Here is a 26,580-nt window from a genome sequence, read left to right as displayed (position 1 = left end):
TTCCGATGGGCGGAGTAAAACCTCTCGCTTTGCCTCCTCTTCTTCGCTGATCGGACAACCAGCGATTATTCCAAGTTTAGTAGCATTTGGAATTGATTTGCTATCAAAGGGCAGTTGTTATCGAACATTTTAATTAAAGGGGGGAAAAAAGGTATGTTTCTTTTATATATTCAATGACATCGGAGCAGTAGTTAGCCTATCAACACAGCTAGCAGGAGACTTCATGGCTGTTCATATTGTTGATGGTGGTGCTACTGTAGCTAGCATGGAATAAATCACATTATAGGGCCATGCTAAACACGCAAAATACACTCTACTGTTACTCTGCACCACGTGTGACTAAAAGGTACCAAATATATCATGCCAAAAAATAGCAAGTTGCTAAATTGGTTAGCGAACTAGCTAACTTGTTAGATACATAAGTAACCCGTGTTGTTACCGGCAACTGATATTTCGCCGAACTTTTTATAGTCCGCTAACTACTATTGTCTTTGATATTGACAAACATTTAGAGTTGGCTAACATTAGAGAAGGGAAATCCACCCACAGATGGTTGGCCAAATTATCCTTAGCCAGAAGAGAAAATACGTACTCGATAATATGTAACGTTACTTAGTTAACTAGTAGTACATCTAGTTACTACCAGGCATTTCGACATCCTAATGGTGCAAGCTAAAGTTACCTATGTTGATATTTCATCATTAGCGAGCCCATAACTATTCACTAAACAACAACACATACGGGCTCTTCTTTTGTCCTACACTTTTCTGTCTCTTTGTACAACAGTTTGTGACTTAAATCAGTATCAACGTGTTACATAACTAACTATAACTAACTACATCAACTCAGTCTAACAGGACATAGGGGGAAAGGCACTCACCTTAATCAACTAGTTACTGTAGTTAACTTAGTTTGCTGTTTACTGTAGTTAATTATGTTCGTCCAATGTCCCAGATGTTGAAATATTGTTATTGAGATTCTCTAGTGTTTTATTGTATTTGTTTATAGTATACTTGTACATACATTTTGAAGTCTGCTATTAATGATCACCGTTGAATCATTTGTGTGTTGACTCATGTCTTGTGTTGTCTACCAGAGAGCAGCGTTGCCATGGCGAAGAGGATTGCCGACAAAGAGCTGACTGACCGGAACTGGGATCAGGAGGATGAGGGAGAGGAGGTTGGCTGCTGCACTGTGGTTCTACTGCCTCACTGATACTACTATAGTCTGTCTAATAATACACAGTTTACAGGCCTTCAGTGATTGGTATAGAGGAAGTTGGATAAGCCTTCAGTGATTGGTATAGAGGAAGTTGGATAAGCCTTCAGTGATTGGTATAGAGGAAGTTGGATAAGCCTTCAGTGATTGGTATAGAGGAAGTTGGATAAGCCTTCAGTGATTGGTATGGAGGGGTTGGATAGGCCTTCAGTGATTGGTATAGAGGGGTTGGATAGGCCTTCAGTGATTGGTATAGAGGGGTTGGATAGGTCTTCAGTGATTGGTATAGAGGGTGTTGGATAGGCCTTCAGTGATTGGTATAGAGGAAGTTGGATAAGCCTTCAGTGATTGGTATAGAGGAAGTTGGATAGGCCTTCAGTGATTGGTATAGAGGAAGTTGGATAGGCCTTCAGTGATTGGTATAGAGGGGTTGGATAGGTCTTCAGTGATTGGTATAGAGGGTGTTGGATAGGTCTTCAGTGATTGGTATAGAGGAAGTTGGATAGGCCTTCAGTGATTGGTATGGAGGGGTTGGATAGGCCTTCAGTGATTGGTATGGAGGGGGTTGGATAGGCCTTCAGTGATTGGTATAGAGGAAGTTGGATAGGCCTTCAGTGATTGGTATAGAGGAAGTTGGATAGGCCTTCAGTGATTGGTATGGAGGGGTTGGATAGGCCTTCAGTGATTGGTATAGAGGAAGTTGGATAGGCCTTCAGTGATTGGTATAGAGGAAGTTGGATAGGCCTTCAGTGATTGGTATAGAGGGGTTGGATAGGCCTTCAGTGATTGGTATGGAGGGTGTTGGATAGGCCTTCAGTGATTGGTATGGAGGGGGTTGGATAGGCCTTCAGTGATTGGTATAGAGGGGTTTGTATAGGCCTTCAGTGATTGGTATAGAGGGGTTGGATAGGCCTTCAGTGATTGGTATAGAGGGGTTTGGATATGCCTTCAGTGATTGGTATAGAGGGGGTTGGATATGCCTTCAGTGATTGGTATGGAGGGGGTTGGATAGGCCTTTAGTGATTGGTATAGAGGGGTTGGATAGGCCTTCAGTGATTGGTATAGAGGGGTTGGATAGGCCTTCAGTGATTGGTATAGAGGGGTTGGATAGGTCTTCAGTGATTGGTATAGAGGGGGTTGGATAGGCCTTCACTGATTGGTATAGAGGGGGTTGGATAGGCCTTCAGTGATTGGTATAGAGGAGGTTGGATAGGCCTTCAGTGATTGGTATAGAGGGGTTGGATAGGTCTTCAGTGATTGGTATAGAGGGGGTTGGATAGGCCTTCAGTGATTGGTATAGAGGGTTACTCAGGAGCTAGAGAGCTGGTTGGATAGGCCTTCAGTGATTGGTATAGAGGGGGTTGGATAGGCCTTCACTGATTGGTATAGAGGGGGTTGGATAGGCCTTCAGTGATTGGTATAGAGGAGGTTGGATAGGCCTTCAGTGATTGGTATAGAGGGGTTGGATAGGTCTTCAGTGATTGGTATAGAGGGGGTTGGATAGGCCTTCAGTGATTGGTATAGAGGGTTACTCAGGAGCTAGAGAGCTGGTTGGATAGGCCTTCAGTGATTGGTATAGAGGGTTACTCAGGAGCTAGAGAGCTGGTTGGATAGGCCTTCAGTGATTGGTATAGAGGGTTACTCAGGAGCTAGAGAGCTGGTTGGATAGGCCTTCAGTGATTGGTATAGAGGGGGTTGGATAGGCCTTCAGTGATTGGTATAGAGGGGGTTGGATATGCCTTCAGTGATTGGTATAGAGGAGGTTGGATAGGCCTTCAGTGATTGGTATAGAGGGTTACTCAGGAGCTAGAGAGCTGGTTGGATAGGCCTTCAGTGATTGGTATAGAGGGGGTTGGATAGGCCTTCAGTGATTGGTATAGAGGAGGTTGGATAGGCCTTCAGTGATTGGTATAGAGGGTTACTCAGGAGCTAGAGAGCTGGTTGGATAGGCCTTCAGTGATTGGTATAGAGGGTTACTCAGGAGCTAGAGAGCTGGTTGGATAGGCCTTCAGTGATTGGTATAGAGGGTTACTCAGGAGCTAGAGAGCTGGTTGGATAGGCCTTCAGTGATTGGTATAGAGGGGGTTGGATAGGCCTTCAGTGATTGGTATAGAGGGGGTTGGATATGCCTTCAGTGATTGGTATAGAGGGTTACTCAGGAGCTAGAGAGCTGGTTGGATATGCCTTCAGTGATTGGTATAGAGGGTTACTCAGGAGCTAGAGAGCTGGTTGGATAGGCCTTCAGTGATTGGTATAGAGGGTTACTCAGGAGCTAGAGAGCTGGTTGGATAGGCCTTCAGTGATTGGTATAGAGGGTTACTCAGGAGCTAGAGAGCTGGTTGGATAGGCCTTCAGTGATTGGTATAGAGGGTTACTCAGGAGCTAGAGAGCTGGTTGGATAGGCCTTCAGTGATTGGTATAGAGGGTTACTCAGGAGCTAGAGAGCTGGTTGGATAGGCCTTCAGTGATTGGTATAGAGGGTTACTCAGGAGCTAGAGAGCTGGTTGGATAGGCCTTCAGTGATTGGTATAGAGGGTTACTCAGGAGCTAGAGAGCTGGTTGGATAGGCCTTCAGTGATTGGTATAGAGGGTTACTCAGGAGCTAGAGAGCTGGTTGGATAGGCCTTCAGTGATTGGTATAGAGGGTTACTCAGGAGCTAGAGAGCTGGTTGGATAGGCCTTCAGTGATTGGTATAGAGGGTTACTCAGGAGCTAGAGAGCTGGTTGGATAGGCCTTCAGTGATTGGTATAGAGGGTTACTCAGGAGCTAGAGAGCTGGTTGGATAGGCCTTCAGTGATTGGTATAGAGGGTTACTCAGGAGCTAGAGAGCTGGTTGGATAGGCCTTCAGTGATTGGTATAGAGGGTTACTCAGGAGCTAGAGAGCTGGTTGGATAGGCCTTCAGTGATTGGTATAGAGGGTTACTCAGGAGCTAGAGAGCTGGTTGGATAGGCCTTCAGTGATTGGTATAGAGGGTTACTCAGGAGCTAGAGAGCTGGTTGGATAGGCCTTCAGTGATTGGTATAGAGGGTTACTCAGGAGCTAGAGAGCTGGTTGGATAGGCCTTCAGTGATTGGTATAGAGGGTTACTCAGGAGCTAGAGAGCTGGTTGGATAGGCCTTCAGTGATTGGTATAGAGGGTTACTCAGGAGCTAGAGAGCTGGTTGGATAGGCCTTCAGTGATTGGTATAGAGGGTTACTCAGGAGCTAGAGAGCTGGTTGGATAGGCCTTCAGTGATTGGTATAGAGGGTTACTCAGGAGCTAGAGAGCTGGTTGGATAGGCCTTCAGTGATTGGTATAGAGGGTTACTCAGGAGCTAGAGAGCTGGTTGGATAGGCCTTCAGTGATTGGTATAGAGGGTTACTCAGGAGCTAGAGAGCTGGTTGGATAGGCCTTCAGTGATTGGTATAGAGGGTTACTCAGGAGCTAGAGAGCTGGTTGGATAGGCCTTCAGTGATTGGTATAGAGGGTTACTCAGGAGCTAGAGAGCTGGTTGGATAGGCCTTCAGTGATTGGTATAGAGGGTTACTCAGGAGCTAGAGAGCTGGTTGGATAGGCCTTCAGTGATTGGTATAGAGGGTTACTCAGGAGCTAGAGAGCTGGTTGGATAGGCCTTCAGTGATTGGTATAGAGGGTTACTCAGGAGCTAGAGAGCTGGTTGGATAGGCCTTCAGTGATTGGTATAGAGGGTTACTCAGGAGCTAGAGAGCTGGTTGGATAGGCCTTCAGTGATTGGTATAGAGGGTTACTCAGGAGCTAGAGAGCTGGTTGGATAGGCCTTCAGTGATTGGTATAGAGGGTTACTCAGGAGCTAGAGAGCTGGTTGGATAGGCCTTCAGTGATTGGTATAGAGGGTTACTCAGGAGCTAGAGAGCTGGTTGGATAGGCCTTCAGTGATTGGTATAGAGGGTTACTCAGGAGCTAGAGAGCTGGTTGGATAGGCCTTCAGTGATTGGTATAGAGGGTTACTCAGGAGCTAGAGAGCTGGTTGGATAGGCCTTCAGTGATTGGTATAGAGGGTTACTCAGGAGCTAGAGAGCTGGTTGGATAGGCCTTCAGTGATTGGTATAGAGGGTTACTCAGGAGCTAGAGAGCTGGTTGGATAGGCCTTCAGTGATTGGTATAGAGGGTTACTCAGCCAAATGACATCAGTCTACGTATGAGTTAGTTTTATGAGTTTTATTTTATTAATTTTTTAAACACATTTTCTCCCCTCCTCTGCTCCTGACCGCATGTGCTGCCATAGAAATAGAATGACTAGAACGGGGGTTGGCATAATGGCAGGACTGGCGGCCATGTTGAGTGTCCCCACAGGAGTAAAGCTAGGTTATAATATTTGAAGGTTAAAGACACCGGCTTCACAATAATGTTTGAGGTTCTACCTCTCTGAATCAACCATGTGATCAGCTCAGGTATTGGAGCTACGCTGCCTCGGCAGAAGGCAAGCTGTCTGAAACAGATCATGAGGTTGGTAAGGAAATAAAATAGCATTGAAGCTAATGTGAGAAAAGAGACAACCATCTAGCCAGCTAGCTAACGTCTAGGCTGAAGATTACAAGGTTAATAAGACAGAGGTGTTCTAATATCCCATAATTTGGCGATTCATGGGACCGGCGTTGCTAATTAGCAACGGCGCAAGTAGTTATCAACTGAACTGGTCCCATGAATTTGTTTTATTTTCAAATGCTTCCTGATGGGAGTTATTACGTTGTTGTAACCTTGTTTTTTTTTACCTTGGAGCAAAGCAGGAAGTAAAAGCAGGAAGTAAAAGCAGGAAGTAAAAGCAGGAAGTGTACCCTGTGCTGTTATTTGTTGATTCAACTCTACAGACGTTACAAATAATACATTCCATTGTTTGAGCCACATCAGTGAACATCATTTGAATAAACAAGGGTTACAGGTTCTATTCATTCTATTTACCAGGGTTAGAGGTTCTATTCATTCTATTTACCAGGGTTACAGGTTCTATTCATTCTATTTACCAGGGTTACAGGTTCTATTCATTCTATTTACCAGGGTTACAGGTTCTATTCATTCTATTTACCAGGGTTACAGGTTCTATTCATTCTATTTACCAGGGTTAGAGGTTCTATTCATTCTATTTACCAGGGTTAGAGGTTCTATTCATTCTATTTACCAGGGTTACAGGTTCTATTCATTCTATTTACCAGGGTTACAGGTTCTATTCATTCTATTTACCAGGGTTACAGGTTCTATTCATTCTATTTACCAGGGTTACAGGTTCTATTCATTCTATTTACCAGGGTTAGAGGTTCTATTCATTCTATTTACCAGGGTTACAGGTTCTATTCATTCTATTTACCAGGGTTACAGGTTCTATTCATTCTATTTACCAGGGTTACAGGTTCTATTCATTCTATTTACCAGGGTTACAGGTTCTATTCATTCTATTTACCAGGGTTAGAGGTTCTATTCATTCTATTTACCAGGGTTACAGGTTCTATTCATTCTATTTACCAGGGTTACAGGTTCTATTCATTCTATTTACCAGGGTTACAGGTTCTATTCATTCTATTTACCAGGGTTAGAGGTTCTATTCATTCTATTTACCAGGGTTAGAGGTTCTATTCATTCTATTTACCAGGGTTACAGGTTCTATTCATTCTATTTACCAGGGTTACAGGTTCTATTCATTCTATTTACCAGGGTTACAGGTTCTATTCATTCTATTTACCAGGGTTACAGGTTCTATTCATTCTATTTACCAGGGTTACAGGTTCTATTCATTCTATTTACCAGGGTTAGAGGTTCTATTCATTCTATTTACCAGGGTTACAGGTTCTATTCATTCTATTTACCAGGGTTACAGGTTCTATTCATTCTATTTACCAGGGTTACAGGTTCTATTCATTCTATTTACCAGGGTTACAGGTTCTATTCATTCTATTTACCAGGGTTAGAGGTTCTATTCATTCTATTTACCAGGGTTACAGGTTCTATTCATTCTATTTACCAGGGTTACAGGTTCTATTCATTCTATTTACCAGGGTTACAGGTTCTATTCATTCTATTTACCAGGGTTACAGGTTCTATTCATTCTATTTACCAGGGTTACAGGTTCTATTCATTCTATTTACCAGGGTTACAGGTTCTATTCATTCTATTTACCAGGGTTACAGGTTCTATTCATTCTATTTACCAGGGTTACAGGTTCTATTCATTCTACATTACCATGGAAATGATTGCATCACAATACCAGGCAGCCATGAGTTTACCAGTCATATTACCAGGGTTAGAGGTTCTATTCATTCTATTTACCAGTCATATTACCAGGGTTAGAGGTTCTATTCATTCTATTTACCAGTCATATTACCAGGGTTAGAGGTTCTATTCATTCTATTTACCAGTCATATTACCAGGGTTAGAGGTTCTATTCATTCTATTTACCAGTCATATTACCAGGGTTACAGGTTCTATTCATTCTATTTACCAGTCATATTACCAGGGTTACAGGTTCTATTCATTCTATTTACCAGTCATATTACCAGGGTTACAGGTTCTATTCATTCTATTTACCAGTCATATTACCAGGGTTACAGGTTCTATTCATTCTATTTACCAGTCATATTACCAGGGTTAGAGGTTCTGTTCATTCTATTTACCAGGGTTAGAGATTCTATTCATTCTATTTACCAGGATTAGAGGTTCCAAGCCTGTTCTATTCATTCTATTTACCAGGGTTAGAGGTTCCAAGCCTGTTCTATTCATTCTATTTACCAGGGTTAGAGGTTCCAAGCCTGTTCTATTCATTCTATTTACCAGGGTTAGAGGTTCCAAGCCTGTTCTATTCATTCTATTTCATAACTACATGTGTGCTGCTGCTGCATTGTGGGAACCGAATAATTATTTGTTGCTTGTTTCAGCAAGGAGCAACAGTTTGATCATGTTTAAGGCCATGTTACTACAGAAACTGACTCATCCGCACGAATGATCGGCCCCGTCTTCAGTCAGCCGTTTTTAATAGATTTTTTACTGTTCATTTTCATGAAGGTCTTCATCTATAACCGTCAGTTACACTGTTAGCCCCGAGTTACTACGGTTACACGGTTAGCCCCGAGTTACTACGGTTACGCGGTTAGCCCCGAGTTACTACGGTCACGCGGTTAGCCCCGAGTTACTACGGTTACGCGGTTAGCCCCGAGTTACTACGGTCACGCGGTTAGCCCCGAGTTACTACGGTCACGAGGTTAGCACCGAGTTACTACGGTCACGAGGTTAGTCCCGAGTTACTACGGTCACGAGGTTAGTCCCGAGTTACTACGGTCACGAGGTTAGTCCCGAGTTACTACGGTCACGAGGTTAGTCCCGAATTACTACGGTCACGAGGTTAGCCCCGAGTTACTACGGTCACAATTATTTCGCAAGAAAGCCTCCTTCACTCACGCCGCCAAACTTACCCTAGTAAAACTGACTATCCTACCGACCCTCGACTTCGCCGATGTCATCTACAAAATAGCTTCCAATACTCTACTCAGCAAACTGGATGCAGTCTATCACAGTGCCATCCGTTTTGTTACTAAAGCCCCTTATACCACCCACCACTGAGACCTGTATGCTCTAGTCGGCTGGCCCTCGCTACATATTCGTCACCAGACCCACTGGCCTACCTGGTTAAATAAAGGTGTTCTCAACTAGCCTACCTGGTTAAATAAAGGTGTTCTCAACTGGCCTACCTGGTTAAATAAAGGTGTTCTCAACTGGCCTACCTGGTTAAATAAAGGTGTTCTCAACTAGCCTACCTGGTTAAATAAAGGTGTTCTCAACTAGCCTACCTGGTTAAATAAAGGTGTTCTCAACTAGCCTACCTGGTTAAATAAAGGTGTTCTCAACTAGCCCTACCTGGTTAAAAGGTAAAAGGTGTTCTCAACTAGCCTACCTGGTTAAATAAAGGTGTTCTCAACTAGCCTACCTGGTTAAATAAAGGTGTTCTCAACTAGCCTACCTGGTTAAATAAAGGTGTTCTCAACTAGCCTACCTGGTTAAATAAAGGTGTTCTCAACTAGCCTACCTGGTTAAATAAAGGTGTTCTCAACTAGCCTACCTGGTTAAATAAAGGTGTTCTCAACTAGCCTACCTGGTTAAATAAAGGTGTTCTCAACTAGCCTACCTGGTTAAATAAAGGTGTTCTCAACTAGCCTACCTGGTTAAATAAAGGTGTTCTCAACTAGCCTACCTGGTTAAATAAAGGTGTTCTCAACTAGCCTACCTGGTTAAATAAAGGTGTTCTCAACTAGCCTACCTGGTTAAATAAAGGTGTTCTCAACTAGCCTACCTGGTTAAATAAAGGTGTTCTCAACTAGTCTACCTGGTTAAATAAAGGTGTTCTCAACTAGCCTACCTGGTTAAATAAAGGTGTTCTCAACTAGCCTACCTGGTTAAATAAAGGTGTTCTCAACTAGCCTACCTGGTTAAATAAAGGTGTTTCTCAACTGGCCTACCTGGTTAAATAAAGGTGTTCTCAACTAGCCTCCCTGGTTAAATAAAGGTGTTCTCAACTAGCCTACCTGGTTAAATAAAGGTGTTCTCAACTAGCCTACCTGGTTAAATAAAGGTGAAATAATAAAATAAAATGTAATTAAAATATATAGCAGAGTAAGGATGTGTTGTACATATTACCTGGACTATATAGCAGAGTAAGGATGTGTTGTACATATTACCTGGACTATATAGCAGAGTAAGGATGTGTTGTACATATTACCTGGACTATATAGCAGAGTAAGGATGTGTTGTACATATTACCTGGACTATATAGCAGAGTAAGGATGTGTTGTACATATTACCTGGACTATATAGCAGAGTAAGGATGTGTTGTACATATTACCTGGACTATATAGCAGAGTAAGGATGTGTTGTACATATTACCTGGACTATATAGCAGAGTAAGGATGTGTTGTACATATTACCTGGACTATATAGCAGAGTAAGGATGTGTTGTACATATTACCTGGACTATATAGCAGAGTAAGGATGTGTTGTACATATTACCTGGACTATATAGCAGAGTAAGGATGTGTTGTACATATTACCTGGACTATATAGCAGAGTAAGGATGTGTTGTACATATTTGATCCTATTTCTAATAGTGTTGTGATGGTGTTCATCAGGCAGGGACATTTTCCATCGCTAGTGATGATGTGATGAAGAGCCGGCCCATCAAGAAGGCCAAGCGTCGTGCTGCTGGTTCAGAGGTAGGCTGCCTGACTGACTAACCAACGCCCAAGGGCACTAGCATGCATGCTGTCTGTGTCTGTGTGTGACTAGCTGTTGACCTAGGTGACGTAGGCTGCCTGACTGACTAACCAACGCCCAAGGGCACTAGCATGCATGCTGTCTGTGTGTGTGTGTGACTAGCTGTTGACCTAGGTGACGTAGGCTACCTGACTGACTAACCAACGCCCAAGGGCACTAGCATGCATGCTGTCTGTGTGTGTGTGACTAGCTGTTGACCTGGGTGACGTAGGCTACCTGACTGACTAACCAACGCCCAAGGGCACTAGCATGCATGCTGTCTGTGTGTGTGTGACTAGCTGTTGACCTGGGTGACGTAGGCTGCCTGACTGACTAACCAACGCCCAAGGGCACTAGCATGCATGCTGTCTGTGTGTGTGTGTGACTAGCTGTTGACCTAGGTGACGTAGGCTACCTGACTGACTAACCAACGCCCAAGGGCACTAGCATGCATGCTGTCTGTGTGTGTGTGACTAGCTGTTGACCTGGGTGACGTAGGCTACCTGACTGACTAACCAACGCCCAAGGGCACTAGCATGCATGCTGTCTGTGTGTGTGTGACTAGCTGTTGACCTGGGTGACGTAGGCTGCCTGACTGACTAACCAACGCCCAAGGGCACTAGCATGCATGCTGTCTGTGTGTGTGTGACTAGCTGTTGACCTGGGTGACGTAGGCTACCTACTAACAGTACTTCCTTCCTTCCAGCTTTACATTAACCCAAGGCAAGCAGTACTTCCTTCCTTCCAGCTTTACATTAACCCAAGGCAAGCAGTACTTCCTTCCTTCCAGCTTTACATTAACCCAAGTCAAGCAGTCCTTCCTTCCTTCCTTCCAGCTTTACATTAACCCAAGTCAAGCAGTCCTTCCTTCCTTCCAGCTTTACATTAACCCAAGGCAAGCAGTACTTCCTTCCTTCCTTCCTTCCAGCTTTACATTAACCCAAGGCAAGCAGTACTTCCTTCCTTCCTTCCTTCCAGCTTTACATTAACCCAAGGCAAGCAGTACTTCCTTCCTTCCTTCCTTCCAGCTTTACATTAACCCAAGTCAAGCAGTGTCTCCTTCCTTCCTTCCAGCTTTACATTAACCCAATTCAAGCAGTCTTTCCTTCCTTCCAGCTTTACATTAACCCAAGGCAAGCAGTACTTCCTTCCTTCCAGCTTTACATTAACCCAAGGCAAGCAGTACTTCCTTCCAGCTTTACATTAACCCAATTCAAGCAGTACTTCCTTCCAGCTTTACATTAACCCAATTCAAGCAGTGCTTCCTTCCAGCTTAACATTAACCCAAGGCAAGCAGTCCTTCCTTCCTTCCAGCTTTACATTAACCCATGTCAAGCAGTACTTCCTTCCTTCCTTCCTTCCAGCTTTACATTAACCCAAGGCAAGCAGTACTTCCTTCCTTCCAGCTTTACATTAACCCAAGGCAAGCAGTACTTCCTTCCTTCCTTCCTTCCTTCCAGCTTTACATTAACCCAAGTCAAGCAGTACTTCCTTCCTTCCAGCTTTACATTAACCCAAGGCAAGCAGTCCTTCCTTCCTTCCAGCATTACATTAACCCAAGGCAAGCAGTACTTGCTTACTTGGAAGCCAGGACTCTTTTTAAAGAGACCCCTCCAGTGATGTTTTAGCCTAATGGAGGGAGATAGAAGCATCCAGTTCCCTAGTGAATACAGTTTCCTTCTTGTCTTCTCTGCGTACAGGGGCAGAGTGGAGGAGCATTCAAAGTGTTTAAAGGGTTCTCCCTGGCCCCTACATCGGGAACCGGGCCAGCCGCTGAGGGGATCACAGCCTTCTCCGGGTTCGGGAATGGGGTAGGGTTTAAACCCCTGTCTGGGCTGTCCAATGGGAACAGTGTCAAACCTGTCACTCCAGCCCTCACCGGGTTCACCTCGCCTACTGCCACCAAGACCACCACACCAGGTAAGAGACTGATTGTTTGGGGGGGTAGAAACCTGTTGTACAGTTAATGTGCAAGTCCGATCAATTAATGTGCAAGTCCGATCAATTAATGTGCAAGTCCGGTAGGATAACTTGTGAAAGCGAGTTGAAAATCCTCCATTGTTGAGCGGGATCTGGTATTACAGGATAATGGAGCTGAATCAGTGGGGTTCGTTGTGTGGATCTGGTATTACAGGATAATGGAGCTGAATCAGTGGGGTTCGTTGTGTGGATCTGGTATTACCGGTTAATGGAGCTGAATCACTGGGGTTTGTTGTGTGAATCTGGTATTACAGGATAATGGAGCTGAATCAGTGGGGTTTGTTGTGTGGATCTGGTATTACAAGATAATGGAGCTGAATCAGTGGGGTTCCCTCTGTGGATCTGGTATTACCGGTTAATGGAGCTGAATCAGTGGGGTTTGTTGTGTGGATCTGGTATTACAGGATAATGGAGCTGAATCAGTGGGGTTCCCTCTGTGGATCTGGTATTACAGGATAATGGAGCTGAATCAGTGGGGGTCGCTCTGTGGATCTGGTATGAAGATAATGGAGCTGAATCAGTGGGTTCCCTCTGTGGATCTGGTATTACAGGATAATGGAGCTGAATCAGTGGGGTTCTTTGTGTGGATCTGGTATTACAGGTTAATGGAGCTGAATCAGTGGGTTCCCTCTGTGGATCTGGTATTACCGGTTAATGGAGCTGAATCACTGGGGTTCTTTGTGTGGATCTGGTATTACAGGATAATGGAGCTGAATCAGTGGATTTGTTGTGTGGATCTGGTATTACAGGATAATGGAGCTGAATCAGTGGGGTTCCCTCTATGGATCTGGTATTACAGGATAATGGAGCTGAATCAGTGGGGCTTCCTCTGTGGATCTGGTATGAGGTTAATGGAGCTGAATCAGTGGGGTTCCCTGTGTGGATCTGGTATGAGGATAATGGAGCTGAGTCAGTGGGGTTCGTTGTGTGGATCTGGTATTACAGGTTAATGGAGCTGAATCAGTGGGGTTCCCTCTGTGGATCTGGTATTACAGGTTAATGGAGCTGAATCAGTGGGGTTCCCTCTATGGATCTGGTGTTACAGGATAATGGAGCTGAGTCAGTGGGGCTTCCTCTGTGGATCTGGTATGAGGTTAATGGAGCTGAATCAGTGGGGTTCCCTGTGTGGATCTGGTATGAGGATAATGGAGCTGAGTCAGTGGGGTTCGTTGTGTGGATCTGGTATTACAGGTTAATGGAGCTGAATCAGTGGGGTTCGTTGTGTGGATCTGGTATTACAGGATAATGGAGCTGAATCAGTGGGTTCCCTCTGTGGATCTGATATTACAGGATAATGGAGCTGAATCATGGGGCTTCCAATGTGGATCTGGTATGAGGTTAAAGGAGCTGAATCAGTGGGGTTCCCTGTGTGGATCTGATATTACAGGATAATGGAGCTGAGTCAGTGGGGTTCACTGTGTGTGTCAGCTCCTCTCCCAGTGTGGTGCCTGAGGGCAGAATGACAGAACAGAAATGCTCCTGTAGTCAGTCAGTCTAGGACGTGCTCGTTCTCCGTCTCTCGTTCTCTGTCTCTCGCTCTGTGTGGTGCTGTCACAGCCACACAGCTCTTCTTCTCTACTGTCAAACACAGGGCATACTGCGGGGCGTCTGCAGGCTTCCCATCTGAAACACAGGGCATACTGCGGGCGTCTGCAGGCTTCCCATCTGAAACACAGGGCATACTGCGGGCGTCTGCAGGCTTCCCATCTGAAACACAGGGCATACTGCGGGCGTCCGCAGACTTCCCATCTGAAACACAGGGCATACTGCAGGCGTCCGCAGACTTCCCATCTGAAACACAGGGCATACTGCGGGCATCCGCAGGCTTCCCATCTGAAACACAGGGCATACTGCGGGCGTCCGCAGACTTCCCATCTGAAACACAGGGCATACTGCGGGCATCCGTAGGCTTCCCATCTGAAACACAGGGCATACTGCGGGCGTCCGTAGGCTTCCCATCTGAAACACAGGGCATACTGCGGGCGTCCGCAGGCTTCCCATCTGAAACACAGGGCATACTGCGGGCGTCCGCAGGCTTCCCATCTGAAACACAGGGCATACTGCGGGCGTCCGCGTGCTTCCCATCTGAAACACAGGGCATACTGCGGGCGTCCGCAGACTTCCCATCTGAAACACAGGGCATACTGCGGGCGTCCGCAGGCTTCCCATCTGAAACACAGGGCATACTGCGGGCGTCCGTGTGCTTCCCATCTGAAACACAGGGCATACTGTGGGCGTCCGCAGACTTCCCATCTGAAACAGTTTGTCCATTTATGATGACGCCATTTTGTGCTGTTTTGGTCTTCGGTATGATTCTTCATAGATCTGTTTTGTCATTCAATGATAGGCTACTTTCATGCAAATCTTTTCACTTGAGAAATACTTGCACCAAACATCCTAGTCAGATGGAGAAATATATATTTCTTGAGTTATTTTGAGGAAGTGTTTACCGACTACGGCATCTCAAGATGGACAAACGGTACTATTGCCTTTTCCCCCTTCTTGTTATTCAAGCGAAAGGAGGAAGGTATGGCAACACAGTCGTTGTGTTGCTAGGCGCCAGGTGACTCACGCTGAAGCCTTAAGGCTACTGTGAGGTGTCACGGCTTCTCTCTGCTGGAACGTTTACATTCTCGTTCTCTCTTCACCTCCTCCTCCCCTCTATTCCTCCCTCCTCCTCTCCTCTATCCCCCCTCTCCTCTCTCCTCTATCCCCCCTCCTCCTCTCCTCTATCCCCTCTCCTCCTCCTCTTCCTCTATCCCCTCTCCTCCTCCCCTCTATCCCCCTCCTCCTCCCCTCTATCCCCCTCCTCCTCCCCTCTATCCCCTCTCCTCCCTCTATCCCCTCTCTCCTTCTCCTCTCCTCTATCCCCTCTCCTCCTCTCCTCTATCCCCTCTCCTCCTCTCCTCTATCCCCCCTCCTCCTCTCCTCTCCTCTATCCCCTCCTCCTCTCCTCTATCCCCCCCTCCTCTCTCCTCTATCCCCCCTCCTCCTCCCCTCTATCCCCTCTCCTCCTCTCCTCTATCCCCCCTCCTCCTCCCCTCTATCCCCTCTCCTCCTCTCCTCTATCCCCCTCCTCCTCTCCTCTATCCCCTCTCCTCCCTCCTCCCCTCTATCCCCTCTCCTCCTCTCCCCTCTCCTATATCCCCCCTCCTCCTCACTCTATCCCCCCTCCTCCTCTCCTCTATCCCCTCTCCTCCTCTCCTCTATCCCCCTCCTCCCCTCTATCCCCCCTCCTCCTCTCCTCTATCCCCTCTCCTCCTCTCCTCTATCCCCTCTCCTCCTCTCCTCTATCCCCTCTCCTCCTCTATCCCCTCTCCTCCTCACCTCTATCCCCCTTCCTCCTCTCCTCTATCCCTCTCCTCCTCTCCTCTATCCCTCTCCTCCTCTCCTCTATCCCCTCTCCTCCTCTCCTCTATCCCCCCTCCTCCTCTCCTCTAATCCCCCCCTCCTCCTCCCCTCTATCCCCCTCCTCCTCCCCTCTATCCCCCTCCTCCTCTCCCTCTAGGAATCCCCTATCCCCCCTCCTCCTCACCCTCTAATCCCCCTCCTCCTCCCCTCTATCCCCCCTCTCCTCCTCTCCTCTATCCCCCTCCTCCTCTCCTCTATCCCCCCTCCTCCTCTCCCTATCTCCTCTCCTCTATCCCATCTCCTCCTCTCCTCTATCCCCTCCCTTCCTCTCCTCTATCCCTCCCCTCCTCCCCTCTATCCCCTCTCTCCTCCTCTCCTCTATCCCCCTCCTCCCCTCTATCCCCCGCCTCCTCTCCTCTATCCCCTCTCCTCCTCCTCTCCTCTATCCCCTCTCCTCCTCTATATCATCCCCTCTCCGCCTCCCTTATCCCTCTCCTCCTCTCCTCTATCCCTCTCCTCCTCTCCTCTATCCCCTCTCCTCCCCTCCTCTATCCCCTCTCCTCTATCCCCTCTCCTCCTCACCTCTATCCCCCTTCCTCCTCTCCTCTATCCCTCTCCTCCTCCTCTCCCTATATCCCCCTCTCTCCTCCTCTCCTCTATCCCCTCTCCTCTCCTCCTCTCCCCTCTCCTCCCTCTCTATCCCCTCTCCTCCTCACCTCTATCCCCCTCTCCTCCTCCTATAATCCCCCCTCCTCTATCCCCCTCCTCCTCCCCTCTATCCCCCCCTCCTCCTCCCCCTTATCCCCCCTCCTCTATCCACCCTCCTCCTCCCCTCTATCCCCTCTCCTCCTCCCCTCCTCCTCCTCTCCTCTATCCCCTCTCCTCCTCCCCTCTTTCCCTTCTCCTCCTCACCTCTATCCCCCTTCCTCCTCTCCTCCTCCCCTCTCCTCCTCCCTCTCCTCCTCCCCTCTATCCCCTCTCCTCCACCCCTTATCCCCCTCCTCCTCTCCTCTATCCCCCCTCCTCCTCTCCCCCTCTATCCCCCTTCCTCTCTCCTATCCCCCCTCCTCCCTCTCCTCTATCCCCCCCCCTCCTCCCCTCTACCCCCCCCTCCTCTCCTCTATCCCCCCTCCTCCTCTCCTCTATCCCCCCTCCTCCTCTCTATCCCCCCTCCTCCTCTCCTCTATCCACTCTCCTCCTCCCCTCTCCTCCTCTCCTCTATCCCCTCTCCTCCTCCCTCCATCCCCTCTCTTCCTCCCCCCCTCCTCCTCCTCTCCTAGGTTCATTAACATTCAGCGGCCCCTCCAGTGCTGTCATCACAGGGCAGCAGTCTAATGGTTCCTCCCCCGCGGTTTCCAGTCGGTCTCTCAGCTCCTCTCTCTTCTCTAACAGCGGTAACAACCAGGAATACAGTAGGCAGCTCACAGCTCTCAACTGCTCTGTCAGGGACTGGATCACCAAGCACGTCAACGGAAACCCCCTCTGTGACCTAAACCCCATCTTCAGGGACTATGAAAAAGCACCTGGCCAGCATCGATAAGAAGTACGGAGGGAGTGGAGGGACTGGAGCTGTGGCTGGAGCTGCTGTGGTGGCGGACGGAGGCTCAGAGAGCAGGAGCAGAGCAGAGGAACCAGTGGAGAGAAGCGGGCAGCCAGTACACCACCAGCACCCTCCTCTAGCGCCGCCGCCCCGACCGCCACGGTGCCGGTGTTCTCCTTCAGTAAGGACAAGGACGGCAGCGCTACGGCCCCGGTGGACAGCTCAGCCGCTCCGATCCCCGCTGGCATCAGCTTTAGCTTGGGCCAGAAGGGGGACAGCTCAGCCGCTCCGATCCCCGCTGGCATCAGCTTTAGCTTGGGCCAGAAGGGGAACAGCTCAGTGTTGGGGTCTCTGAGCACCGGAGGAGCTCCTAGTGTCTCCTCCTCCTCCCTGTTTGGAGGCGCTGCTCCTCCTGCCTTCTCCTTCAGTGGGGCCAAAGCGGAGGCTGCCCCACCCAGACAACAGGTACGATATGGAAGGTGTTATGTAGGGTACCTGGTGATATGGTGCTGTTAGACAACAGGTACGATATGGAAGGTGTTATGTATGTAGGGTACCTGGTGATATGGTGCTGTTAGACAACAGGTACGATATGGAAGGTGTTATGTAGGGTAATGTAAATATTATACTGTCCCGACAGCTGTGATATCATGTGACTAGATATTATATGTGGTGCTGCTAGACAACATACTCAGAATGTTACCTGGTAATATGGGGCTGCTAGTAATAGACAACATACTCAGAATGTTACCTGGTGATATGGTGCTGCTAGACAACATACTCAGAATGTTACCTGGTGATATGGTGCTGCTAGACAACATACTCAGAATGTTACCTGGTGATATGGTGCTGCTAGACAACATACTCAGAATGTTACCTGGTGATATGGTGCTGATAGACACATACTCAGAATGTTACCTGGTGATATGGTGCTGATAGACAACATACTCAGAATGTTACCTGGTGATATGGTGCTGCTAGACAACATACTCAGAATGTTACCTGGTGATATGGTGCTGTTAGTGATAGACAACATACTCAGATTGTTACCTGGTGATATGGTGCTGTTAGTGATAGACAACATACTGAGAATGTTACCTGGTGATATGGTGCTGCTAGACAAACCTACTCAGAATGTTAACTGGTGATATGGTGCTGCTAGACAACATACTCAGAATGTTACCTGGTGATATGGTGCTGTTAGACAACATACTCAGAATGTTACCTGGTGATATGGTGCTGTTAGTGAGAGACAACATACTCAGAATGTTACCTGGTGATATGGTGCTGTTAGTGATAGACAACATACTCAGAATGTTACCTGGTGATATGGTGCTGTTAGTGAGAGACAACATACTCAGAATGTTACCTGGTGATATGGTGCTGTTAGTGAGAGACAACATACTCAGAATGTTACCTGGTGATATGGTGCTGCTAGACAACATACTCAGAATGTTACCTGGTGATATGGTGCTGTTAGTGAGAGACAACATACTCAGAATGTTACCTGGTGATATGGTGCTGTTAGTGAGAGACAACATACTCAGAATGTTACCTGGTGATATGGTGCTGTTAGTGAGAGACAACATACTCAGAATGTTACCTGGTGATATGATGCTGCTAGACAACATACTCAGAATGTTACCTGGTGATATGGTGCTGTTAGTGAGAGACAACATACTCAGAATGTTACCTGGTGATATGGTGCTGTTAGTGAGAGACAACATACTCAGAATGTTACCTGGTGATATGGTGCTGTTAGTGAGAGACAACATACTCAGAATGTTACCTGGTGATATGGTGCTGCTAGACAACATACTCAGAATGTTACCTGGTGATATGGTGCTGTTAGTGAGAGACAACATACTCAGAATGTTACCTGGTGATATGGTGCTGTTAGTGAGAGACAACATACTCAGAATGTTACCTGGTGATATGGTGCTGCTAGACAACCTACTCAGAATGTTACCTGGTGATATGGTGCTGTTAGTGAGACAACATACTCAGAATGTTACCTGGTGATATGGTGCTGATAGTGAGAGACAACATACCCAGTGATTTAAATCTTTTTTTTAAATTTATCACATTCAAGAGGCTGAGCTCACATGTAAATCATTCAGGTTTTTAATCCCAGTTATTTAAATCTCTCACATGTAAGGTCATTGTATAAATAGTGTATTGTGTAAATATTCTGAGTGTAAAGTGGATTTAGGCCGTATGTTTTTGTTTCATCTGTCCGTTTGGTTATCAGAGACTAAAACAGTGTTGCTCTTCATAACGTCCTTCTCTTCCTTGTCGTCCCGTAGATGAAAACGGGGAGGAGTCGGATGAACCTCCCAAAGTGGAAGTCCAGGAGATTAAGGAGACTGACGCGTTCTACTCCAAAAAGTAGGTCTCCTTTTACAGAAACATTTAAAATATGGCTCTATACATCTGTAGGATCTGTCTTCGAATTACCCAATGGGATGTATTATGGGATGCATTATGGGATGTATTATGGGATGCATTATGGGATCATTATGGGATGCATTATGGGATGCATTATGGGATGCATTATGGATGTATTATGGGATGCATTATGGGATGCATTATGGATGCATTATGGGATGCATTATGGGATGTATTATGGGATGTATTATGGGATGTATTATGGCTCTATACATCTGTAGGATCTGTCTATGGGATGTATTATAGCTCTATACATCTGTAGGATCTGTCTTCGAATTACCCAATGGGATGTATTATGGGATGCATTATGGGATGCATTATGGGATGCATTATGGGATGCATTATGGGATGCATTATGGGATGTATTATGGGATGCATTATGGGATGCATTATGGGATGCATTATGGGATGCATTATGGGATGCATTATGGGATGCATTATGGGAAGCATTATGGGATGCATTATGGGATGCATTATGGGATGTATTATGGGATGCATTATGGGATGCATTATGGGATGCATTATGGGATGCATTATGGGATGCATTATGGGATGTATTATGGGATGTATTATGGCTCTATACATCTGTAGGATCTGTCTATGGGATGTATTATAGCTCTATACATCTGTAGGATCTGTCTTCGAAATCTTCCAAACGAGGAACTTGACGTTAGTCGTGTGTTCCAGGTGTAAACTGTTCTATAAGAAAGAGACGGAGTTCAAGGAAAAGGGAGTTGGAACGCTGCATCTGAAAACCACCTCAGACGGAAAGACACAGCTGCTAGTCCGCGCTGACACCAACCTGGGTATGTTATTCAACCTGATTAAACCTTATCTAGAGACCGCTGACTCCAACCTGGGTATGTTATTCAACCTGATTAAACCTTATCCAGAGACCGCTGACACCAACCTGGGTATGTTATTCAACCTGATTAAACCTTATCCAGAGACCGCTGACACCAACCTGGGTATGTTATTCAACCTGATTAAACCTTATCCAGAGACTGCTGACACCAACATGGGTATGTTATTCAACCTTATCTAGAGACTGCTGACACCAACCTGGGTATGTTATTCAACCTTATTAAACCTTATCTAGAGACTGCTGACACCAACCTGGGTATGTTATTCAACCTTATCTAGAGACCGCTGACACCAACCTGGGTATGTTATTAAACCTTATCTAGAGACCGCTGACACCAACCTGGGTATGTTATTAAACCTTATCTAGAAACCGCTGACACCAACCTGGGTATGTTATTAAACCTTATTAAACCGTATCTAGAGACCACTGACACCAACCTGAGTATGTTGTTAAACCTTGTTAAACTTTATCTAGAGACTGCTGACACCAACCTGGGAATGTTATTCAACCTTATTGAACCTTATCTAGAGACTACTGACTCCAACCTGGGTATGTTATTCAATCTTATTAAACCTTATCTAGAGACCGCTGACACCAACCTGGGTGTGTTATTCAACCTTATCTAGAGACTACTGACTCCAACCTGGGTATGTTATTAAACCTTATCTAGAGACTGCTGACACCAACCTGGGTATGTTATTAAACCTTATCTAGAGACTACTGACTCCAACCTGGGTATGTTATTCAACCTTATTAAACCTTATCTAGAGACCACTGACACCAACCTGGGTATGTTATTAAACCTTATTAAACCTTATCTAGAGACCGCTGACACCAACCTGGGTATGTTATTCAACCTTATCTAGAGACTGCTGACACCAACCTGGGTATGTTATTAAATCTTATCTAGAGACCGCTGACACCAACCTGGGTATGTTATTCAACCTGATTATACCTTATCTAGAGACTACTGACTCCAACCTGGGTATGTTATTAAACCTTATCTAGAGACTGCTGACACCAACCTGGGTATGTTATTCAACCTTATCTAGAGACTGCTGACACCAACCTGGGTATGTTATTAAACCTTATCTAGAGACTACTGACTCCAACCTGGGTATGTTATTCAACCTTATTAAACCTTATCTAGAGACTGCTGACACCAACCTGGGTATGTTATTAAACCTTATCTAGAGACTACTGACTCCAACCTGGGTATGTTATTCAACCTTATTAAACCTTATCTAGAGACCACTGACACCAACCTGGGTATGTTATTAAACCTTATCTAGAGACTACTGACTCCAACCTGGGTATGTTATTAAACCTTATCTAGAGACTGCTGACACCAACCTGGGTATGTTATTAAACCTTATCTAGAGACTACTGACTCCAACCTGGGTATGTTATTCAACCTTATTAAACCTTATCTAGAGACCACTGACACCAACCTGGGTATGTTATTCAACCTTATCTAGAGACTGTTGACACCAACCTGGGTATGTTATTCAACCTTATTAAACCTTATCTAGAGACTGCTGACACCAACCTGGGTATGTTGTTAAACCTTATCTAGAGACTGCTGACTCCAACCTGGGTATGTTATTAAACCTTATCTAGAGACCACTGACACCAACCTGGGTATGTTATTAAACCTGATTAAACCTTATCTAGAGACTGCTGACACCAACCTGGGTATGTTACTCAACCTGATTAAACCTTATCTAGAGACTGCTGACACCAACCTGGGTATGTTATTCAACCTTATCTAGAGACCGCTGACACCAACCTGGGTATGTTATTAAACCTTATCTAGAGACTGCTGACACCAACCTGGGTATGTTATTAAATCTTATTTAGAGACCACTGACACCAACCTGGGTATGTTATTCAACCTTATTGAACCTTATCTAGAGACTACTGACTCCAACCTGGGTATGTTATTCAACCTTATTAAACCTTATCTAGAGACTGCTGACACCAACCTGGGTATGTTATTCAACCTTATCTAGAGACTGCTGACACCAACCTGGGTATGTTATTAAACCTTATCTAGAGACTACTGACTCCAACCTAGGTATGTTATTCAACCTTATTAAACCTTATCTAGAGACTGCTGACACCAACCTGGGTATGTTATTCAACCTTATCTAGAGACTGCTACACCAACCTGGGTATGTTATTAAACCTTATCTAGAGACCACTGACACCAACCTGGGTATGTTATTAAACCTGATTAAACCTTATCTAGAGACTGCTGACACCAACCTGGGTATGTTACTCAACCTGATTAAACCTTATCTAGAGACTGCTGACACCAACCTGGGTATGTTATTCAACCTTATCTAGAGACCGCTGACACCAACCTGGGCATGTTATTAAACCTTATCTAGAGACTGCTGACACCAACCTGGGTATGTTATTAAATCTTATTTAGAGACCACTGACACCAACCTGGGTATGTTATTCAACCTTATTAAACCTTATCTAGAGACTGCTGACACCAACCTGGGTATGTTATTCAACCTTATCTAGAGACTGCTGACACCAACCTGGGTATGTTATTAAACCTTATCTAGAGACTACTGACTCCAACCTGGGTATGTTATTCAACCTTATTAAACCTTATCTAGAGACTGCTGACACCAACCTGGGTATGTTATTCAACCTTATCTAGAGACTGCTACACCAACCTGGGTATGTTATTAAACCTTATCTAGAGACCACTGACACCAACCTGGGTATGTTATTAAACCTGATTAAACCTTATCTAGAGACCGCTGACACCAACCTGGGTGTGTTATTCAACCTTATCTAGAGACTACTGACTCCAACCTTGGTATGTTATTCAACCTTATTAAACCTTATCTAGAGACTGCTGACACCAACCTGGGTATGTTATTAAACCTTATCTAGAGACTACTGACTCCAACCTGGGTATGTTATTCAACCTTATTAAACCTTATCTAGAGACTGCTGACACCAACCTGGGTATGTTATTCAACCTTATCTAGAGACTGCTGACACCAACCTGGGTATGTTATTAAACCTTATCTAGAGACCACTGACACCAACCTGGGTATGTTATTCAACCTGATTAAACCTTAACTAGAGACTGCTGACACCAACCTGGGTATGTTATTCAACCTGGTTAAACCTTATCTAGAGACTGCTGACACCAACCTGGGTATGTTATTCAACCTTATTAAACCTTATCTAGAGACCTCTGACACCAACCTGGGTGTGTTATTCAACCTTATCTAGAGACTACTGACTCCAACCTTGGTATGTTATTCAACCTTATTAAACCTTATCTAGAGACTGCTGACACCAACCTGGGTATGTTATTAAATCTTATCTAGAGACCGCTGACACCAACCTGGGTATGTTATTAAATCTTATTAAACCGTATCTAGAGACCGCTGACACCAACCTGGGTATGTTATTAAACCTTATTCAACCTTATCTAGAGACTGCTGACACCAACCTGAGTATGTTATTAAACCTTATTAAACCTTATCTAGAGACCGCTGACACCAACCTGGGTATGTTAATATAGAACTTTAATTTAATAAGCCCCCCCCCCCCCCCCCCCCCCCCTCTCTCTCTCTCTCTCCTCCAGGTAACATCCTGTTGAACATCCTGGTCCAGCCCTCTTCAATAACAACCCCCCCCCCCTCTCTCTCTCTCCTCCAGGTAACATCCTGTTGAACATCATGGTCCAGCCCTCATCAATAACAACCCCCCCCCTCTCTCTCTCTCTCTCTCCTCCAGGTAACATCCTGTTGAACATCATGGTCCAGCCCTCATCAATAACACCCCCCCCCCCCCTCTCTCTCTCTCTCTCCTCCAGGTAACATCCTGTTGAACATCCTGGTCCAGCCCTCATCAATAACACCCCCCCCTCTCTCTCTCTCTCTCTCTCCTCCAGGTAACATCCTGTTGAACATCATGGTCCAGCCCTCATCAATAACACCCCCCCCCCCCTCTCTCTCTCTCTCTCTCCTCCAGGTAACATCCTGTTGAACATCATGGTCCAGCCCTCTTCAATAACACCCCCCCCCCCTCTCTCTCTCTCTCTCCTCCAGGTAACATCCTGTTGAACATCATGGTCCAGCCCTCATCAATAACACCCCCCCCCCCCCCTCTCTCTCTCTCTCTCCTCCAGGTAACATCCTGTTGAACATCATGGTCCAGCCCTCTTCAATAACACCCCCCCCTCTCTCTCTCTCTCTCTCTCCTCCAGGTAACATCCTGTTGAACATCATGGTCCAGCCCTCATCAATAACACCCCCCCCCCCTCTCTCTCTCTCTCTCTCTCCTCCAGGTAACATCCTGTTGAACATCATGGTCCAGCCCTCTTCAATAACACCCCCCCCTCTCTCTCTCTCTCTCCTCCAGGTAACATCCTGTTGAACATCATGGTCCAGCCCTCATCAATAACAACCCCCCCCCCCCCCCCCTCTCTCTCTCTCCTCCAGGTAACATCCTGTTGAACATCATGGTCCAGCCCTCATCAATAACACCCCCCCCCCCCTCTCTCTCTCTCTCTCTCTCCTCCAGGTAACATCCTGTTGAACATCATGGTCCAGCCCTCATCAATAACACCCCCCCCCCCCCCCCCCCCCCCCCCCCTCTCTCTCTCTCTCTCCTCCAGGTAACATCCTGTTGAACATCATGGTCCAGCCCTCATCAATAACCCCCCCCCCTCTCTCTCTCTCCTCCAGGTAACATCCTGTTGAACATCCTGGTCCAGCCCTCATCAATAACACCCCCCCCCTCTCTCTCTCTCCTCCAGGTAACATCCTGTTGAACATCATGGTCCAGCCCTCTTCAATAACACCCCCCCCCTCTCTCTCTCTCTCTCCTCCAGGTAACATCCTGTGGAACATCATGGTCCAGCCCTCATCAATAACAACCCCCCCCCCCTCTCTCTCTCTCTCTCTCTCCTCCAGGTAACATCCTGTTGAACATCATGGTCCAGCCCTCATCAATAACAACCCCCCCCCCCCCCTCTCTCTCTCTCTCTCTCCTCCAGGTAACATCCTGTTGAACATCATGGTCCAGCCCTCATCAATAACACCCCCCCCTCTCTCTCTCTCTCTCCTCCAGGTAACATCCTGTTGAACATCATGGTCCAGCCCTCTTCAATAACACCCCCCCCCCCCCCCTCTCTCTCTCTCTCTCTCTCTCCTCCAGGTAACATCCTGTTGAACATCATGGTCCAGCCCTCATCAATAACAACCCCCCCCCCCCCCCCCCCCCCCCCTCTCTCTCTCTCTCCTCCAGGTAACATCCTGTTGAACATCATGGTCCAGCCCTCATCAATAACACCCCCCCTCTCTCTCTCTCTCTCCTCCAGGTAACATCCTGTTGAACATCATGGTCCAGCCCTCATCAATAACAACCCCCCCCCCCCCCCTCTCTCTCTCTCTCTCTCCTCCAGGTAACATCCTGTTGAACATCATGGTCCAGCCCTCATCAATAACACCCCCCCCCTCTCTCTCTCTCTCCTCCAGGTAACATCCTGTTGAACATCATGGTCCAGCCCTCATCAATAACACCCCCCCTCTCTCTCTCTCTCCTCCAGGTAACATCCTGTTGAACATCATGGTCCAGCCCTCCATACTCTGTTCCAGGATGGGAAAGAACAACGTGATGGTGATGTGTGTTCCTAACCCTGTCGTGGACCACAACAACCCTACCAACCCTGTCGCCATGCTCATCAGGGTCAAAACAGCAGAGGACGCTGATGAACTGCACAACATACTGGAGGAGAAGACAGCTTAGAGGACGAGTCCCCTGGAGGGGGGTACAGGCTGCCCCCACTCCACCCTTCTGCCTATCAACTAACCCCAGGGCCAGTCCTGTACCCCTCCACCCCAGGGCCAGTCCTGTACCCCTCCACCCCAGGGCCAGTCCTGTACC

At 46.6% G+C, this 26,580-nt stretch overlaps 1 protein-coding gene across 1 annotated transcript; it reads left to right on the top strand.

The window, feature by feature from the left end:
• Window positions 1-26,508, top strand: LOC109887640 (nuclear pore complex protein Nup50). The gene is made up of 10 exons (XM_031820619.1): window positions 1-151; window positions 1,097-1,179; window positions 10,345-10,428; window positions 12,169-12,388; window positions 17,080-17,329; window positions 17,408-17,714; window positions 17,768-17,804; window positions 19,646-19,727; window positions 20,475-20,593; window positions 26,243-26,508. Exons 2-10 carry the CDS (start codon window positions 1,111-1,113, stop codon window positions 26,440-26,442), a joined length of 1,368 nt encoding a protein of 455 aa, XP_031676479.1. The 5' UTR covers window positions 1-151; window positions 1,097-1,110; the 3' UTR covers window positions 26,443-26,508.
• Window positions 26,509-26,580: the final 72 nt, after the last annotated feature.

The sequence above is a fragment of the Oncorhynchus kisutch genome, unplaced genomic scaffold, assembly GCF_002021735.2.
Source record: "Oncorhynchus kisutch isolate 150728-3 unplaced genomic scaffold, Okis_V2 scaffold3554, whole genome shotgun sequence".
Lineage (NCBI taxonomy): Eukaryota > Metazoa > Chordata > Actinopteri > Salmoniformes > Salmonidae > Oncorhynchus > Oncorhynchus kisutch.
The sequence above is the reverse complement of the archived record's forward strand: the minus strand, read 5'-3'. Positions and strand labels throughout refer to the sequence as shown.